The sequence below is a fragment of the Pipra filicauda genome, unplaced genomic scaffold (genome assembly GCF_003945595.2).
Source record: "Pipra filicauda isolate LSUMZ 115617 unplaced genomic scaffold, ASM394559v2 scaffold35_size7292922_pilon, whole genome shotgun sequence".
NCBI classification, from domain to species: Eukaryota; Metazoa; Chordata; class Aves; order Passeriformes; family Pipridae; genus Pipra; species Pipra filicauda.
Window position 1 is genome coordinate 3382933 of NW_024104487.1, and position 21148 is coordinate 3404080.

At 40.2% G+C, this 21148-nt stretch overlaps 1 protein-coding gene across 1 annotated transcript in view; it reads left to right on the forward strand.

The window, feature by feature from the left end:
* PGM5 (phosphoglucomutase 5) overlaps positions 1–21148 on the forward strand; it is a 74943-nt gene that overhangs the window by 38550 nt on the left and 15245 nt on the right. The window contains exon 7 of the mRNA XM_027709736.2: positions 13244–13359. Coding sequence (XP_027565537.1) covers positions 13244–13359 — 116 coding nt within the window. The remainder of the gene's footprint in view (positions 1–13243; positions 13360–21148) is intronic.

The following is a 21148-nucleotide window of genomic DNA, read 5'->3' on the forward strand; positions in this document are numbered from 1 at the left end:
TGATGGTGCAGGGCCAAAAATATATAAGAAGACATGGAAGGGAAAGGGTTAGGAAGAGCACAACTCAGAACATTCTGAACACTGCTCCATTTAAGGAAAATACAGTGCAGTTAATTCAGCAAAGCCTGAATTATGGCTGCTTCACACAGTGCAGTGTTTTTCATTGAAACCTGCATAAACCCATGTGTCTTCATGGTATCATATAGAGCAGTGCAGAGATATTGTCTAGAGTCCCTCCACCTATGTGTTTGTGCTAGCAAAGCACCAAACTTGGTCTTTGAAGGAAACCAGCTGAGGCACAGTGCCATACTGATGGGACCAGATTAACAGGTAGCTTCTTCACCCTGAGGTTGCAGATACCTGAACCGTGCTCAGTTGCTCCATGTGGCATACACCATTTCCACCTTAAGAGGTGCCTAAGGTGGGTGAGTATCCAGCAGAGCTTCTGTCGCTCTAGTCCTCTTCTCCCACAAAAATTTTACCTACAAAATTTGTGGAGCTGCCCCTGAAAAATGCTGCACACTTGTTTCTGGTCTTCTTTCTTGTTTATTCCCATCCTGTCAGGTCTGTGTTTTCCCTCACACACAACAGAAAAGAACACTGTTGTAAATATGGCACTTAAAATAAATGTTTGCTCTTAGCAAACTCAGTCCAGATACAGGCATAGAGGTTGGCAGTCTGGGTTAGCTTTATATACAGGGGATTCATTCTGAATTGTATCATTCAGTGGAAGAGAAAGAAAAGATAAGTGCTGGCAATGTGAGGAGTTCAAAAGGGTAAAATTATTAATAGTTTAGAAAAGGAGTTTTACACTTAACTAATTCCTGGTAAAAAGTACCTGAGAGTCTTTTCTAGCAGTTAAATGTGAATTCACATAAGACCTGGTTCCGTTGATAAGAACACAAATGCTTCATCTTAAATTAAAGGTTTTGCATTATGATTAAATTAACTCTTCTTTTAAAAACAAAGGCAGGAATATTGTTTTTTTTCTTGACCTGCTAATGTACTTATTACAGGTGAACAAGATAGTGGTCCTTAGTAGCTCTACTCGTAGCAAGCACCACTGAACCAGTATTTATTCAGTTAAATTTCATTATTAATGTGTAAAAATCTATCATCTAGTAGTTGTGTCCACTTCTGATTCCTTTCTGAAGATCCAAGATCTGCTCCAAAGTAAAATCTGTGTTGTGATTTTTTTTTTTAAGCTGACAGAAGGGATTTAGGTTGTTTGTTTTTTTTTTTTTTTTTTTTTTTTTTTTTTCTGGAGACTGCAAAGAATTGTGTTTTGTAGTCTGACCTACACTGCTTTCATGCTGACAGCAGTGTCTATACCATAATAGTCTGACTGAACAGAAACAGATGCCATAGACTTACTTGCCAGTTTCCTGTGTGAATTAAGGAGCTTATGCTAAAATCCAATTTTTTATGATGGAATTTTTTTGGGGCTGTATTTCCGCAAAAAGAAGGATAGTTCTTAGTTTCTGTATGTACAAATTTCAATTACATTGAATTAAACATCTAACTCTTCAGAGAACTTTTTTCTTCTGTGGAATCTCATTGCCTAGGCTCTCTATTATCATCCAGACTTCAGAGAGGAACTTATAAGCCAAAGCTGTACTCAAGGTCTTAAAACTAAGGCTGTATATTGGTAAAAAGTAACTTCTTAAAAGTTCTTGTGACTTCTTAAAAGTAATTTAACTCCCCAGAAAACAGATTCTTTAATGATTCATGCTCACAAATTGAGAATAGTAACAATCTCACTGTGATAATACATATGTAACTTGCATGCCCTTGATAGTTTTAAAATTGACAGTAATTTCATGTCTTGATCATAACAATAATAACCTATTTGCAGCACCTGCAAATATGGGGTGAAAAATTCCATCTTTGCATGCCATCTGCTTTGTGTATTTGTTAGAGGTGCATTTATCATCCCTGTTCACCAGTGAATTCTGCATCAGTGGCAGGTCACAGCAAATTAGTGAGACTAGGTTAAAGTACAGTGCCCATAAAAAGTATCTTTGCACCTCCTGCCCATAGGGGACAGGATTATCACATTAGTTTTGAAGGCAAAGGCAGACTCAGCAAGGAGCCATGCTAGCTATTTTTACTTAGCCCACTTACTCCCTGAAGAGCAGGGAGGAGGCAGTAGCATTCTGCAGCCCTTTCTCCGAGATGCAAATCACAACTGTGCTGCAGCTATTGGGCTACTTACAAATGCATTTCAGTTCTGCACTGCTCCCCTGGCACTGTAGCTGGCTATGGAATTAGGCATGAATTTACTTTTACCCCCTGAGATCGATTGAGTCAGAAAGTTGTCTGTTGGGACTGAGATGCAAATTAGTTTTCCATTATTTTGTAAATGTATCAAGTACTTTTAAAAGTGCTGCCTTCTTGATTTGTTGCACAAGGTGCTTGTAACATTTGACTGAGGTATTACAGAGCCTGTGTAGGAAAACTTGGTATGAAATACAGCACTGTGTGTTCACACCATGACCTACAGGTGACAACAAGGAATATGATTGCAGTGCCTCTCTGTGGGTGTTTGGGAGCCTAAGTTCCCTGATGAGTGTTCTAATCACCCTTGTGATGGTGCAAGCCTTTTCAAGTCTGCTCCCAAGGGAGACAGATAAAGTCCAATGAACTTGAACTACCCAAAGGGAGGTACTAAGTTTTAAATTTGTTGGTTTAGAGATTTAAAGCCAAGCAGCTGGTATTCCTCACAGTAGTCCTTGAGTATGGTGTTCATTGTGCTGAACATGGATGTGTTCCATGTAGCTGTTTCTACTATGTATGTATGGTTGCTTTGTATTACAAGACACAAGCAAGATAGATTGTGTTTATGGAATTTATTAGAGAAACCAATGAAAGGAGAAGCATTACTGGACCTGGACCAGTGCATATGAACTCATTAGAGACTTTAAGATTGGAAGCAGCCTAGGCTGTAGCAACCATGCCTGGGTTGAGTTAATGATCCTGAGGAACACAGGCCTGGCAAGGAGCAAAGTCTGGACCCTGAATTTTAGAAGAACAAGCTTCCAGCTGTTCTGTGGATGTGATCCCCTGGGAAATTGTCCTTAGGGACAGAGGAGCAGACCAGAGCTGGCAACTCTTTAAGACCGCTTTTCTTAGCACACAGGAGCTCTCCATCCCAGTGTTTAGGAAATCAAGCAGTGCAGGACAGAAACTGGCATGGCTGAGCAAGGATCTGCTCCTCAAACTGGGGAATAAGAAAGAAGTGCACAGCCAGTGGGAGCAGGAACAGGTGACCTGGGAAGAGTACAGAGATATGGTTTGGGTGTGTAGGGGTGGGTCAGGAAAGCTAAGGCACAGATGGAATGGGACTTGGCAAAGGATCTGAAGAATAATAGGAAAGGATTCTATAAGAACATAGGTCAGAAAAAAAAGACCAAGGAGAGTGTTCCCATCTTGATAAATGAGAAGGGAGAACTGGTGAAAACAGATATGGAGAAGTCTGAGGTAGTCAGTGAGTTCTTCACCTTAGTTTTCACTGGCAGTCGGGCTTCCCATGTTTCTCAAGTTCCTGAACCTCCAGGTGGGGGTTGCAGGAGTGAAGTTTCTGCCACTGTCACAAAGAGCAAATGTGAGACTACTTGATGAAGCTAAATAGGCACAAAATTATGGGATCTGATGAGATGCATCCCAGGGTCTGGAGGGAATTGGCTGATGTTGTTGCCAGGCCACTCTCCATCATACTTAAAAGATCATGGTGGTTAGACAAAGTCCCTGGTGACTGGAAAAAGGGAAGAATCAGTCCTGTTTTTAAAAAATAGAGAAAGGAAGACATAGGGAGCTACAGACTGATGAACCTCACTTCTGTGCCTGGGAAGATCACAGAGCAGAACCTCATGGAAGCAATGCTAAGGCACACGCAAGACAAGGCAACAATCCAAGGCAGCCAGCATGGCTTTGCTAAGGACAGACTGTGCCTGACTGGTCTGATGGCCTTGTATGATGGAGTGACTACAATGGCTGACAAGGGAAGGCCAACAAAGGAAGACCATCAGATGTCATTTATCTAGTTTTTGCAGTGCCTCTGACATGGTCCCACATGGCATCTTATCTCCAAACTGAAGGCAATGGATTTGATGGATGGACTATTCAGTGGATAAGGAATTGGCTGGATAGATGCGGCCAAAGAATTGTGGTCAATCTCTTTATGTCCAGGTGGGGGCTGGTGATGAGTGCTGTCCCTCAGGGCTCTGTCTGGGGACCAGTGCTCTTCAATATCTTTACCAATGATATTGACAGTGAGGTTGAGTGCACCCTCAGAAGGTTTGCAGATGACATGAAGCTGAGTGGTGCAATTGACACAACAGAAGGAAGAGATACTATCAAGGGGGGTGTGGACAAGCTTGAGAAGTGGGCCCATGAGAACCTCATGAGATTCCACAAGTCCAAGTGCAAGGTGCTGCACCTGGGTCAGAGCAATCCCAGACATGAGTACACACTGAGAGAAGAACTCATTGACAACAGCCCTGTGGACAAGAAATTGTGAGTTCTTTTGGATGAAAAGCTGGACACAGGCTGTGTGCTCACAGCCCAGAAAGCCAACTACATCCTGGTCTGCATCAAATGATGGGTGGCCAGCAGGTCAAGGGAGGTGATTCTCCCCCTCTACTCTGCCCTGGTGAGATCCCACCTGAAGTACTGCATCCATCTCTGGGGTCGTCAGCACCAGAAAGATGTGGACCCATTGGAACGGGTCCAGAGGAGGGCCATGAAGATGATCAGAAGGCTGAAGCACCTCTCCTATGAAGTTAGGCTGAGAGACCTGGAGTTGTTCAGCCTGGAGAAGAAAAGGCTGCGGGGAGACCTCATTGCAACCTTCAAGTACTAAAGAGCTCTTATAAAAGGGGTGAGAGCAGCTTTTGACATGGGCAGATAGTGACAGGACAAGGGTGAATGGTTTTAAACTGAAATACAGGATGTTTAGAATAGATATTAGGAGGAGATTCTTTAGCGTGAGGGTAGTGAGGCACTGAAACAGGTTGCCCAGAGAAGTTGTGGATGCCCCATTCCTAGAAGTGTTCAAGGCTGTTGGACGGGGCTTGGAGAAATGCAATCCAGTGGGTGGCATCCTTGCCTATGGCAGGACTGCTTGAACAAGATGACCTTTAAGGTCGCTTCCAACCCAACCCATCCTGTGATTCTATGACTCTGTGATTCTATAACTTTGCCTTTCTGCTAGGGTAATTTTTAGTTTTTCCTGTTGAAAGATTTCAAACATAGAGAAAGGCCAATGTGAGACTGAGCAGCAGGAGACAATATTGGAACAGTTAGTTGGCACTGCAGTTACATTACATGAGTGCCATGTGACTCCATTGATAGGAAGTCAATTCAAAGTCCTGATTAGAATCTAATGATGATTTCTGCAATTATTATTAATGCCTAACTGTCCGCAGAACTATTGTCATCCAAAAAAATCCATCTAAAGTTACCAGTTTTCAGGACAGAAACTACTCCTGAATGCCAGAGCTTGATTCAGCATACCTTCAGTCCAGCTGCATAAGTACTTTAGTTAAAGCATTGCAGGGGTTGGAAGGAAGCAAAACAAAAAAAAAGCTAAATTTTTTTGATCCTTTATAGTTAAATTGCCTTCAGATGCTTTTTTAAAAATTGATTTCTGATTTTAATTGATTTTTAATTGTTCTTTGTGAGATGTAGCATACTAGAAAGCAAAAAGTAAAGGCATTTGTTTACTGCCTATTTTTTTCTGCCTTATGCTCCTGACAGTCTCTCTGCCAAACATGACAGCTTAGTGGTGTGTCCTGGTTATCTGTGTTGTGTGCAAGGGCTTAGCATTCCACTGCTTTTTTACTTAATAAATTAAAGACTGGGAAGGAGTAACACTGTAATACTTGACCATATAAAGGAGGTGGCTGTTTTAGCTCTGCTCCTTGCACAATATGCAGTTGAAGCCTTTTAAGGGAAGGTGGTGCAGACAGAGTGAAAACATCCAGAAGCAGAACATCCATTTCACATTATACTTGGTGCCAGTGCTGGTGCTGTCATTGCTACTGCTGTGAATTTCTTAGTCTGTTGGAGTTGCACAGATAAAAAGGGGAGATTTACAGATGGGATTGAAAATAGATGTTATAACAATTTAGTTCATGACTCTTGCATCTTGAGAAATAATAAGAATGAAGAGAAACTGACCAAAGGTGAGCTGAATTAGACTTCAAAAGTTGAAAAACGAAGTGGCAAAGAGCTCTCAAGCATCAGGAAGAAGAGACCAGAGAAGAACAACTGGAGACGTCATGCAGTGAGAGTGGGCTAGGTACTTGATGACTAAAAGGGCAATTAATATGGTGTCAATAAAATTAAATTTTTTTTTAAAATTTTTTTTTTTTTTTGCAAATGAAATCTAAATGTTGAAGAGGGTACTCCAAAAGAATGAGCCCGTTAAAGTTTGGGTCTGGTTGCAAGTACACTGAAGGAAAAGTCTATATTATAGAGTTAGAAAACAGCCCAAACAGATTTTTATTAAAGGGATGGAAAAATAACGTAGGCAAACATAATCAGTTGTGTCAATCTCAGAAGCATCCAGAGTGTTAGAAAAAAAATTCAAGCAATTCAGGCAGTAAAATGTCAGATACAAAGATTTGTATGCTAAGGCTAGACTGTGTGAAGACTTATTTTTAGCTAGAGAAATTATTTTCTTGATAAATCAGATGTGGATCCTTACTTGTGATACCTTTAATTCTTTTCCTGAAGAAAAGAAGAGGAAAGCAAAACAAGTTTTCTTAATTTCAGTCAAATCGTAGTCTTGTCTTTGAAATAAAATATTCAGACCTTAAATCAAATGAGGCTTTTATCAGCTGGAGATTAGATAGCACAGGCTACTTCAGTGGCTAAGGAGAGATTTAGAAAAAAAAGGGAAACCTTTTTTTTCTATAGCCGTAGTAACTCTGAAAGAAACCTTTACAGAGGTTTGATCTCTTATCGGATGCTGCTACCACACACTACCCTTCAGTGGCCCTCATGTCTGTCCCACAAATTCCTTCAGTTCCTTATTATTAGGGCCTGACAGTGCTCACCCTTCTGCAGAGTAAGGCTTGCTGGTCTCTAAGTTACAGCACCTTGTCTTCCTTAGTGCTGGCATCACAGAGAGGAGTAGGATTGCGAACAATTGTGTCCACAGAACACCAGTCTTTGTTTTGAAGCCTATTCACCCAGGTGTCTGGGAGCATCTTCCACATGTCAGCTGATACTTACAGGTGGTGTAAAGTAGGAGACAAGGGCATGCAATAGCTGCTTCTCTAGTGGTTTTTTTTTTGCATTACTATTTATTTCTTCCTCCAAGTTAAGACTCCAAAATTAATGGATTGCTGCAGTTTCCCCTAGACAGTTTATCCCAGTTTACACTGGCATTTCACCTGCAATGCAAAGCTCTGACCAGTCATTTGCATCATGAGGCCTGTCAAAGAAAGCTCTTCTCCCAGTGTTGTGACCTTTATCTTTGTGATGAATAGGCATCACAACTTTGGCAGGATAATTTTGTTTGATTGACGCATCTAGTCTTGGAGTTTCACTGGGCACAAGAAAGTCAGCCTGCTACAGGCCATTTATTTTATTTGAATGACTTGTATTCATCAGGAGGTTTTTGTGGCATTATATAGATTAGGTTGGAGAAAACTTCCCTCTGACTTTTGTTAATGTAAGTCAGGATAATTCTGCTGATTTCAGAGATATTTTGCTAGTGCAAAGCCACGGTGTCTGAGAGATACTCTCAAGGACCACTTTGCTTTATTAGCCCACCTGAAAAAAATAGTCTCTTGTCTCTACTGAAAACTAAAAGAAAGGTATCACAAGGATATTTCTTTAACACTTGTAAATAAAAGAACATTTTTTAAATGGAAAAGTATCTTTTTACACAGCTTAAGCAGGCTAGTATTTTTACTGTAATTCAAAGGAAAATAATGTGGACTATCAAGAGTCCTATACCCTCTGTTTTGCTAGTTAGGTGACATGTAGGTGGCTATGAAGTATAAGGAAGAAGACTTGGGATATTCAGCTGTGCAGCTGTACAGTTAGTAGTTCAGTTACCTGGTGCAGAAGTGGTAATATTAGAACTAGCTGTTAATTTTTTTTTTAATCTGTCAGCAAGTTTGTAAAAATCCTGATCTTTATTATGAAGGTTATAATTAATGTTCATTATTACCTTTATTATAAACTGGCAAGCTCATGCTTAGGTAAGACTTATTGTGGAGTTTAAGAATTGGCTTAACATTTCTGTTTTGGTACTAAACTCTCCAATAATTCTGTTTTCTAGGGATGAAACTGCTTCTCATGGTTGCATTGTATGCATTCTCCTCAGATTTGAAAGAAAAGAGGGCAGTCTGCACAGGTAGTGTGGGACTAGCTCTTCAAAATAAAAATGACAGTGAAACTGTACAGTAGGAGGGTAAATTTAACTATATAACAGTACAAGAATTTTTATTCTTATTTTAACTCATTTTATCTCCGCATTTAAAAGCATCTACTCCTGCTTTTTTTAATTTCAGAAAATATAATTTTAAATAATGTGTGTAATTGCAAAAAGTACAGTTCACTGTTTTTTGATTTATCTTTTTCTCCTTAATTAGTATTTCAGCATACTGGGAACATAAACGCCCTTAGCTCTGATATGGTCAGAATAACTAAGGTATTTTCAGTTTAGTTTCAAGTGTAAATACTCTGTTTCCTAGTCTAGCAAGAGCTAATTAGTGCTACACACAGACTGAAGAATCTTTATTGTGTAATCTCACTGATGTAGTGAGCACTTGCACTGAAAGAAGGTAATCAAGAGGACTGTTTGAGGTCAGTCCCATTAAATGTCCAAGATGACAAGAACCAGAGTGTCTGTGGTCATTTGTATTCTTTCTACATAGTTCATACTCATGGAACACATAAACACAGGTATATCAACTGTATGGTTAGACATAAATAGAACGCCTTTACTTCAAACAAGGAAAATGAACCTATTCATACGGCATATTTTTACCCATTTTTATTTTAAGTTGCTCTGGAACTATATTCCCTCTATCAAGTCAGGCCTTTTGACAGCCAGTACCTACACCCCAACAACTCAGAGCCTGAGGTTTTGCCCTTATAGGTGCACTACTGCATCAGTATCTTATACGTATATCCTTATACGAATATAAGAAAATACAAAGTTTACGCTGTTGAGTGAGACCTCTGCAAGATATAAACCCTTTGCAGTACTAGTTCCAAAATTTAACTTTCTGAGAGAAGTAGTATTCTGTCTCATCAAGAGATCTTATATAGACAAAACTCTTTTTCTTAACCACTTGGTTTTCCATTTCTGATTCCCCAAATTTAGGGATTCCAGTGAAAGCTGGAAAGAGAAGAGAAACTTGAAAAGCTGTACATACATAGTCTTGTTTGAACTGTCCTGTGAAGGTACATTGCTAAAAACATCATAGAATGTAATTAATGGATCTGTGATTTGTTATAGATGAAAATCCTTACTGTGACTTATCAGCAGTTGTTCTTGCAGAATTACAAGTTCCTGAAACCCTCATCCTAAGCATTTTTTTGCCTAACATCTATAAAGCTTGTCATGAAGCCATATGCTGCATTAAATAGTGCTGGAAACTTCCAGTGTTACATAGAAACTAATTTCCAAATTTTGGTCCACAGGGATTCTACCAGTCTCAGCTGGAACTTCTTTAAACAAAAACCTGGCTTTTGTGACTGAAAGCTCTGATTTAGTTATTTTGTCTACAAAAAAGCAGATTGGTTAAGTAAAAAAAAAAGCTTTAGTAAATGAAGGTTATATGTATTTTTTAATTTCTCTCCACTGAAGTAATACCAGTCACATTTTTTGTTTAGAAAGGTGTAGATGTAGGAACATTAAAAAAAAATCCCTCCCCTTTCCTGCATCTTATCTCTGTTTTCCCTGGCTTTGAAGATTTTGTAATTTCACAGTCACATATTAGTTTCCTTCCTCTGAGGGTGTTTTCCTGTATTTTGTGTGATTATTTGTTTGATCTGATGCAATACATTATTTCTCTGAGTCTGCAGCTTTGAGAATTTTTTGCATCTTCCTGTGGGAACCCTTCTCATGTTTTCTGGGTGGTCATAGGTTGCATAAAGTCACATTCTGCACTTATTGAGACTTCCAGTGATGATTCTTTATTTCAATAATGTCAATAAAAAAGAAACATGCCAACAGAAAAAACATTTGTATTTTCAGTGCTAGCCTAGTGTGTAGAAATCTTTGAAAACTGTTACAGCCTCTGGAAGTTTTTGGTGCTTACTGATCAAGGTAAGTTCATTCTAGGCTGTTTATCCTCAGACCAGAGGAATACAGAAAAGTGAAAGGGAAATGATTTCCTTCTCCAAAAACAGTATCGGGATGTGGGAACATTTCTGCAAGCAAACGTATTCCTACTGTATTGTTAGACTACCTCAAGAGAACTGGTTTTGTTCTTCCAGCATGTTAGCTATTGTTTTCTGGTTTGTTTTCTATTTTTTTGGCAGTACAGTCCTGTTTCCAGCCTGCAGTTACTGTCAAACAGACATTAAATCCTTTTATGTTCTTGATTTTTTTACAGAGCCAGACAAAAACCTATTCTGCTGCACACTCTGAAACCTCCCTTATGCAGCAGCATTTCTAAGGGTCCATAATATATATAGTGCTGTATAAACACAAGGAGGTATGCACCTACCTCTACCTCTAAACCAGACATATGAAAGCTCAGTTTAGGATTAACCATTTTGATAATACTTTTTTCTTCATGTACATCTTCAGCTCTTTTCAAATAAATATCAGCAATGGTTACTCTGTCTCATTTAAAAATCACTCTTTTTAGGTGTAATACGTAAGTACAAAAATTAACACCTAGGCTGAATAGGAGGAAACATAGATAGCAATGGATATTTCTTACATAAAAGAAATGTTTATTTGGGGACTTAATATCAGTGTTGGTTAACAATGTAAAGATTTCGGAGACAGTACATAAGGGCTGAACTGTCATGTCACCACTTACCATGGTGAATGGGATGAAGTCCAGTTAGTGGCCGGTCACTAATGGTGTTCCCCAGGACTCAGGATGGGGGCTGATCCTGTTTTAACATCTTTATCAATGATTTGGATAAGGGGATTGAGTGCACCCTCAGTAAGTTCACAGACGACACCAAGTCAGGCAGGAGTGCTGAACTGCTGGAGGGTAGAAATAGTTTGTAGACGTGTCTGGACAGGCTGGATCGATGAGCTGAGGACAATTGCATGAGATTCAATAAAGCGAAGTGCCAGGTCCTACACTTGGGTCACAACAACCCCAGGCAGCACTACAGGCTGGGAAAGAGTGGCTGGAAAGCTGCCTGGTGGAAAAGGCCCTGGAGGTGCTGGTTGACAGCAGCTGTACATGATCCAGCAGTGTGCCCAGGTGGCCAAGGAGGCCAATGTCATCGTGGCCTGTATCAGCAATAGTGTGGCCAGCAGGACCAGGGAAGGGATTGTCCCCCTGTACTCAGCACTGGTGAGGCCCCACCTTGAATCTTGTGTTCAGTTCTGGGCCTCTCACTACAAGAAAGACATGGAGGTGCTGGAGTAAATCTGGAGAAGGGCAATGGATCTGGTGAAGGGTCTGGAGCACAAGGCATATGAGGAGCGGCTGAGGGACCTGAGGTTATTTAACGTGGAGAAAAGGAAGCTGAGAGGGAACCTTACTGCTCTACAACTACCTAAAAAGAGGCTGCAGTGAGGCAAAGGTTGGTCTCTTCTTCCATGTCTCAAGTGAAAGGACAAGAAGAAATGGCCTTATGTTTTGTGAGGGAAGGTTCAGATTGGATATTGGAATTTTTTTTTCACTGAAAGAATGGTTAGACATTGGAATAAATTGCTGATGGAGGTGGTAGAGTAACCATCTCTGGAAACGTTGAAGTGGCCTCTGGAAGCGGCACTTGGGATATGGTTTAGGGGTGATTATGGTCATTCTAGGTTGATGTTTGATCTAGATGGTCTTTGAGGTCTCTTACGACCTTGATGATTCTGTGATTCTGTCATTTAGGTAGGTTTTGAAGGGGTTAGTGCTGACATATTTAGACAGTTCATCCCATCTACTTTATGTGCCTAATTTAAGACAGAGTGCTGTACCGTCAGAAAACAGGTGTCTCTCTGTTGATCAGAGTGATGACTGCTTTCACCTTGACATGTAACTTCTGGGTGGATTGTATTAAGTGCGTTGAATCCAGCTTTGATTGATCTGCTTTGCCTGGGCTTGACTGCAGTTAAAATTATGTAAATTTTCTTGCTTCAAGAAATGTTTGTTAGGTATGAATGTTGGAGCAGTCATAAGGTCTTTGTTAGTTGGTCAGATTGCTTCACTGTATCTCAATTCTTATTTTTCGTATTATAAAACAGTTGGTCCTGAAAATCCTAGGCACACAATGAAAACCAACAAATATCATTAGAAACAAGAAGATTGGTAATATTCATTCTACATAAATCCCATTTTGGTGGTGAATTCTTTAGAGTTGTTGGGTGGGTTTTCTTTCTTTCTTGTTTTTTAGTCCAATAAGGGATTTTTTCATCATAGCTTATAATATGAATAGTTACCAGTTAACAACCTGGGGAAGAGAACACACATACAGATTATATGGTAGTTAATTTTGGTCCTTGAAAATACTGGCATGTCACCCAGATAGTGAGAGGGCCCATCTTGTGTGTCAGGGGAGACAGGGAAAATCAGGGAACAGTTCTTGTTCAGATTCAGTCTGAGACCGGGAAAGGTTTTTAAAGGGCATTCTGTATCATGGAAACTTCCCTGTATTGTCTTGGGCTTTGAACACATTAACAGAAGTACAAGTCTTTCAAGCATATTGATTTTGACCACCTGTATTTTGTAAAGGAAGGTACTTCAATATGGTACTTTAACTTTCATTAAAAATATTAGTATAACAAAACCATGTATCTAGAGTTAACTGTTTCTTGCTCAGTAAGAAGAGAAAGATACTGGTAAAGCCTATTGAGCTAACATCCTACATTTTCCAAAATACTACACTTAGTGTATAAACGTACCTGGATTCTGATTGAAGTTGGGTTCTGAGACAAGGATCAGTTTTGAATGGTGTTGTTGATCTGTTCTTGTTTGTTTTTTTTAACTTATAACCCAGCTGTCAGGAAGTGTAGTGAGACCTAGAAAATTCTCCAAATGACCTCATATCATACGTAAGAAAAGCACTGTCTTAATCTTCTGATGTTTTATTCCAGAGTGGCCAAAGTAATGAAGGTTCCTGTGTATGAGACACCAGCAGGATGGAGATACTTCTCCAATCTCATGGACTCTGGACGTTGTTCACTTTGTGGAGAGGAGAGTTTTGGCACTGGTAAGTAATACGTACTCTAAAATTGCCACAGACTTTTATTGACAACTTTTAATTTTCTGGATGCCTCAAGTCAAACCCAAAATAATCAACGAAGTAACTGTTTTGTGCTGGAACTGTTTTGTGCTGGAGAACTGTCTGTTGTTCACATTTTGAGGGTCATCTTTCAACTGTGGTGTCCATCACCTCCACCAGAGGTGTGAAAAATGTAGAAGACAGATGTTCAGAAGTGACAGGCAAACTTATTACTGTGCAGACAGCTTTTGGAGGTGCCTGGCACTCTCTTCTGACTTGAACATAATGCAGAGAGGTTTCACTGGTTCCACTGTAATAGTCTTTTCACAGACTGCAACAGCATTTGGAGGGATTTTGCCCATATGGAAACCACGTGGTTTTTCCTAATGTGATTAGGTATACAAAGTATGAGGATTGGTATTTCCAATGGTGTGTCTAAACAAACCTGTTACAGGCAACCCTTTTTGAAACATCACAATTACTCAAACCTCAGATAAAATCATCATTAGAAGAAGTTCAGTTACGTATTACCATCTCTGTTTTCCCTGGGTATTTCTCCCTTATCTGTCACAAGAACCAGTCAAGCAACAGAATGCAGAATGAACAACAAATTTGAGTCATCAGAAATATAGTGCTGACAGGAAGCATTAGAGCAGACAATTAAAATATGTAGTCTGTAAATCTGCACAAATATGGCTTTAGTTTATGAGAAAAACTGAATAAGTTTCAGAATGGGTCTTTTTTTTCTTTTGCTGGATTCTGGCACAGGATCATGTACCAGAATAACTTAACCATATACGTGATTAATAGTTTATTCTATATTTTGATGTGAGTTCCATGGAGTTCTTTATTTTGAATGTGAAATTCTTTGGCTGCAGCTTTTTGTAGAAAATTATTTACCATGCAGTGAAACTTGTTACATTTTTCTCTAATTGAGTTAAGTCAAGTATTCGGTTTGTTGGTTGAGGTCAATTAGAGCAGAATACTACTTCTTTAAAAATGAGGATACCTTTAATCCATAGACATGCCACTCTATGTGTCGTTTACTGTATAGATCTGAATGGACTATGATGGAAGAACCAAAAATATGTTAGATTTCTTTAGATGTCTGTAAGTAAGAAGGAAGAGAATTTAAATTAATAATGAATGTTAATTTTCTTTTTGTTGTGAATGGTAACCAATGTCCCATGATTAGCAACCTGGATGCCTTGACTAATCGCTGTGAGTGGCACAGGTTTGTATTGCCTTGAAGTATCTTTTGAATAGATACTTTCTCTACAGGGTGTTCTGCAAGGTCACTGAATGATTTTTTATTTGAAGAGAAGGGTAGGAAGATCTTGACCTGTCAGAATATACTGCTATTTGTTGTGGTGTGTTGTTGAACTCTGCCTCTATTTGCCCATGAGAGGTGTGAACTGGGAGTTTTCAACTCTCACTGCTTTTTGATGCTTTTTCACCAGGCCAGTTCTGTACCTCTTCCCTCTAAATATTTGAAGTTCCTCCTGCTCTTGCAAAACCAGATACTTTCGCGAAACTTCAGTGGGTTTAGAGGCACCAGTATGACCTCATTAGCACCCCAATTATTTTGAAAAAATATCCTACCGTTAACATCATACTGAAGAAAGGGAAGTGTGGGTTTTAACTGGAAGGAACTTGTATGAGTTTTGATGGTGAGTTCCCATAGGCTGAAGTACATCTAGATACCTTAGCCCACAGAGTGCAGCATATCCTGCTTCTTCATGCAGGTTTGTCTGTAGAGGTATGTGAAACAAACAGGGGGGTTGAGATCTTGATCTACTGAAAAGTGAGGACATTGTGATCTGTACTGGCTAAGTTTATTATCCTCAGTATCCGATAGTGGTTTAATTTGGGAAGGGAAACACTCATGGAGGTCAAGGAGGGGCATCTGGGGTTTGTCTGTTCCAGATAGGCAATAAAATTCCCCTAACTTCTCTCTGTTCTTGCCCTTGACTTTTTCCTTTGCTTGTATCTTTCTGCAGGGCCCTAAAACAATTGCATTTTGTACTATAGCCTCTCTTCCAAATTTGCAGCTCCTGTCTCCTGATCTCAGACCAGTCTCTGCATTCCTAGCACTCTCTGTATTCTTGTATTAATCTGGTGCTCCTATCCTGTCGTTAATTCCTCAGATTACTGATAAACCCTGTCTCTTGTGAATTCTAAGGGTGCTTGAACAACGTATTGCTGCCAGCATGGAGAGCTGTTCTACAGCACTGTCTCTGCATCGCAGTATGTTCTTGTCAGGTGAACTTTATTGTACCTGCAGCACTTCAGTGCAGAAAGCCTTTTGACCTCCAATTTAATCCAATTCCATCTAAGGGCAAATCTGGACCCTCAAGATTCAATCCCATGGGCATCCAGAGAACTTGAGCATGGGGTTTAAATTCTTCAGTGCATGTGTAGTTGCTGTGTAAAAAACACAGATGACAGGAAGAGAGTTCCTCAAGAGGTTGTGGAGTCTCCCTCACTGGAGACATTCAAGAACTGTCTGGATGCAATCCTCTACCATTTGCTCTAGGATGACCCTGCTTGAACAAGGAGATTGGATCAGATGCCCTACTGTGGTCCCTTGCAATCTTACCCATTCTGTGACTATGTGACTATGTGATACTTACATAGGCAATTATGCAACGATTATGATGCCTAAAGTTTGTTTTTCTCCCTGGCTCATTTTCCTTATCATCTTTCAGTTCAATGCAGCTGTCTGAAATGTGTCCTCATATGCCAGCAGGTTTATTAGTAAAACATAGTCTGTTTTGTAGATGACCAATACTTTAGCAATGTGAGCTATTTTTGGCAGCAAATATTTACCTCATTGCGAATCTTTTAATAATGTCCTAAGCTGTGTGACCCTCACAAGTTTCTGCCAGTATTGGGCATTTGAATCAATTTCACAGCTTCTGCTCAATCATATCTATTTAGGGAGTTGAAACTTGGCAGTTCTTCAGCTTTCAGCATGGAGTATTTATATAAATGTACCATATAGTGATCAGAGTGGGAAACTTGGTGCTCTGGGCAAGAGGAAGGAGTTTTAAAAAATCCGCATTCTATCATCAAACTGCATTGGAAAGCGATTGCTTGTGTACCCAGGTAATTTAGCTCAGCTGGTATTTCCAAGTAATGCAGAGCCCTGGTTTTATAACACAAGGGACTTTGCTCCGACAAGTAAATAAAAGCAAATTTTCTACTATAAAAGGACAAAAGATTTTGAAAACATCTCATAGAGCTGTGTTTCCCAAACTTGTTTTCTGGCAGCTGATCTTGGAACTCAACCAGTGCTTTAAAAACTTCTTCCATTTTTGTAGCAGTGTGGGGACCTTGTCAGATAAAGTTAGTAGCTTTCTGGTTCTATGACTAATGCCCAGCATACAGTTCAAAGAGGGGCATGAGTAGCAGCAATTAGTTTCTCAATTTCATCAGAAAACTATTAATCAGGATTAGGAGAGCTGATTTATCTCTCTGCAGTTTAAGCCACTTCAGTAATTGCTACAACTTCTATAAATTTGCTTGCTTCGTTCCAAATTTCCAGATTCTATTAACATCAGCCACCTTTCCCTGAAAGATTATGCAGAAGAAGAACTAGTGGGGAATATAATTACGTGCTGTTGCTAAAATGAATGAAAGCCTCCAAAGAGCTCTTTGGTATCTGTTACAGTAACCCAAATCTAAAATAATCTCATTAACTTGAATAAAAGAAAAGATCAGAATGCTCCTAAAGTTTCATTTGCCTAAAATATCAAGTTTCAAATTGCTGGAAATTGAAGGACTCAAAGTGTGTGCAAACAACATTATTTACTGTGTGTTTGTGTACTCCTGTGATTTTCCTTGTTTTAAAGTCACATTTATAAAATGCAATATGCTAGACAGTGACGACTAAGTTAGGGAAAAGCAATTACATTTTATTTGTGCATATGGCTGGCCCTCAAGGCTTGCTGTCCCTATCAGAATTGGATATCTCAGATATCTAAGTTAGATGTAAAAGCCAGCATATATGGCCAACAGCTGTCAAAGAGCAGAAAAATCATAATATGAACATATTTGCATGAACTTACTTTGTTTCTCAAGCTACTACCTCTGAAAACTTTTTTTCTGTTTAAGCCTGTGTAAGCTGAGTACTTCTTTATGAATGGTAACATGCTCTGAGAATTTTTCCCAGGTTGTTCACTCTGAGTCTGGACATAGCAATTGACTGTTGCAGCAGTAAAAAATAACTTTTGCTTTGTTATATGGAGAAATAACAGATTAACTTAAAAATAAATTGTTGAAACAGGTATTACAGGTATTATAATTTCCCTGAACAATGACAAATTACATGTAATAGTTAAATCAGAAAAATGAATGGTTGACTCCTCTGTTTTTCCTTTTTACTTCAGCTCATTAAACACAATTCATTAAATCTGTGGATGTTTCAATTAAAAGTAGCACTGAGAATCATACTGATACTGAGACCCTTCAGCAAGTTGGGAGGGATATTACTGTTTGGATTTCAGGAATACATAGTTGCAAGGCACCTCCTTGTTCCCTTCGCGCAGGTCAGGTCTACCTCTGCAGATCCACTGGATCTATAAAGCACAGAATGGTGTTAGCTGAACTGAGACAGAGGAACAGACAACTGTATGAAAGGTGAAAATCAGAGTTGACTAATAGCATTGCAGTAATAGATTTTAATTTGCTAAAAGAAGGAAGGGCAATGATTACAACAGCATATGTGCATACAGTAACACAGTTGATGGATGTGGTAGTGAAATAAAAGAGGGGGAATAAACTAGTGCTGAGAAATCCCAGCTGTCAATTTTCCTTCTGTTAAGACTGATGAACTGAGACACTTCCTGGGCACACATACTATGCTCATGTCAAGCTAGCATTTTTAATTGGTGACTTTTGATTCTGAAACACCTGGGTTGTTTCCAGCTTTTCCATCCAGACTTTTGCCTTTGGATCACTTTCTCCCAATCCTTTCTCTTTCCAGAGAAGCAACAATTTATGTCCTCCTGAAGGACATGCAAGGACAGACCACATGCCAAAGCTCCTAAATTGATTAGAAGAATATTATGTGTATACTTTCAGCCCTCCTCATATAGATTTATGAACTTAAGCCATGTCAGAACAAAGTTCAGAGATACACAGTAGTGTAGATTCATAGTAGAGAGCCTTCCAGAAATGCTCCTGCCCATGTTTCATTGGAACGTTTAGGTTCAGTGAAACATATTCAAAGTGTTTGTTAAATCCAAATGCATTTCTTTGGTGTTCAGCTCAGCCCGTTGCTCAGTGGTCATGATGTATAGACCATTTTGCTGAATGACTGCTGTGCCTTTCACCGTATGATTTGCTGGCCTGCAGTCTGCAGAGTGTTACACAACGGGAGAATAAATGGTCATTTACCTTGGAACAAGTTGCTAAGGGGTTAAGCTTAGTGCCATGTCTCCACTTCTTGCTGGTGTCTGTTGAGACACTTAAGCCGTTTAAGTGGCTGGTGATACCAGCAACAGAGATGACTTTTTAGGTGAAACGGAATTTTTCAGTGCTAAGGATGAATGGCTGAAAGGAGAGGCAGGCAGGTTAAGAAGGAAAAGAACAACCATGGTGGGGTGAGCTTGCTGGGTGACCTTGCTGTTACCAGTGTCCTGCCTGGCCCCCTGGGGCTCCTCCACTGCCCAGGAGCAGCACCCAGGCTGTCAACCCCAACTCCAGCAATGCTGCAACAGGGCCAGTCTCCAGCTCCCCACAGCCCTGCCATGCCTGCCTAAGGCCCTCCCCAAGCCAGGCCTGCCCATGGCCCCACATCCTGGCCTGGCCTTGCCCTATCCCCATCTCCAGGGATGTGCCTGATGCCCAGGGCTGGGGTTTGCCCTGGTGCACCTGGCTGCCCTGCTCCTGGAGCAGCAGGATGGGCCCTGGCTACTCCTGCCCTGCTGGCCTAGGGGAGCCTCCGGTGCTCCCAGTCCCCTGAGTGTCCCCAGCCCCTTGGGTGACCTGATGACTTTTCCTGCTGTTACCAGAAGAACGATGTATATGCTGAGGGGGAATTGACAGTTCTCTTCTAGATTTCTCTTTTGGTGGCAGGGGCAGAAGCCTGTACCATTATCTTGGATATGGTACTAAGGACTGTGACTGTGCTGTCTGCTTTGCCTATAAGGAAGCTGACTTTATTATCCACAGGACATACTGCTGGTGTTCGTGTAGAAGGTATCTTTAAGCTGATCTAGCATGTTACTGCAAGGAGGTAGAAGAAAAGGTGAGGGATGACCTTTAAGGTCCCTTCCAATCCTTCCTTGATTCTATGACCTGACTGTCTGAAGGACTGACTTCCTGTAGAGGGACATTTGTTTTCCATTCTTATCTGAAGCTATTTGCAAAGCTTTGGGAGCTCATAAATAACACTGCCCTTTTTCTTCTGATTGTTTGGCACTCCGTGCCTTCACAGCAGGCAGGGCTCACAAGCAGGGAACAAAGTGAGCTGTGGCTCCTCCTACAGCAGCTTCTCGAGGATCAGCCCTGAACTCTGGCTGTTGCAGTAGGAGACTGCTGTTGTTCCAGAGAGCTCCCAGATTACAGTTCAAGACAGATAAAAAGTAGCACAAAGGAGGTGCTCTTACTATCATGACAGCCACTTTGCAAATGCAAAGGAACGTTACTGTCTCAGCTCTTAAATCTTAAATGCCCTTTTCTGTAACACCTAACACATAGACACAAACATAATTTATCTTCATGAAAGTCTTTCTCCATGTTACAAGTGTTCAGTAACCATTCCCATACAACTTGGATATAATGCTGAATAGAAATTTGCATTTATTTAAGTGGATAATGTTAGATTCAGGGTGTTGAGGTTGAATGTAACACAAGAAGTGCAAGTGCCAGTCAGAGCTGTGGCAGACCCAGGACAACAAGCTCTTAGCAAAACCATATGAGTAGGGACTGCTGTTCTGGTTGTTGATCTCTCCTAAAAAGTGGGACTGCAGGTTCAAGGCATCAGGAGTGACTGGAAGACTGAACCCAAAGAATCACCCTGTGGCTCTCTGCATGTCTTGTTATTTTCCTTATATACCTTTAATATGTTAACAGTTTTTCACAGGTTTAGCAGCTTCAGGGAATCAATTTACATTATGGGAACTATGTCCTCTGCCAGTAGCAAAACGCAGCTGACTGTGTGGACCTTGCAGGCTGTTATGTAAAACCACAGCACTGCAAAGCAGTCTTGCTGCAATAGGATTTTTGTGTTTGAGGAAGGAGGATACTTCAGAAAACAGGTTTTCAACCTAAAACTGTTTAGATTCCTCTCTGGAGGATTTTGCTAAGTATCTTCTGATGACACAGACAGTTCAACTAGTTGCCTCTATAAACAGTAGTTAATTAATGGAGAAAAAAAATGGAGAAAACGTCTGAATTATTGCACTTGCTTTGTACTCAGGATTTCAATAATGTGCATCTAGACAGAAAACCATAAGGTTGCAGCTAACAAACTTCAGCCAAATCTAGTATATTATGCCAGAGCAGTGGCCACATATTTGATCTCTCTTCAATTTTCATTAGTCTATGAGCTTATATAATTGTCTTCTGAATTACTACTGAATGTCAGGGATCTTGGATCTTAATTGGATCTGAGACTATATGCTAAATCCTATGGGATATTGCAGAATTGTTGCTGGTCTTCATTGTTGGAATAACTTCTCCTGAAATATAAACCTAGCAAGGGGTTTAGATCTGGGCATCCAAACATCTTTAGATGGTATAGAGAAATGTAGAAAGGAGAAAAAGTGCC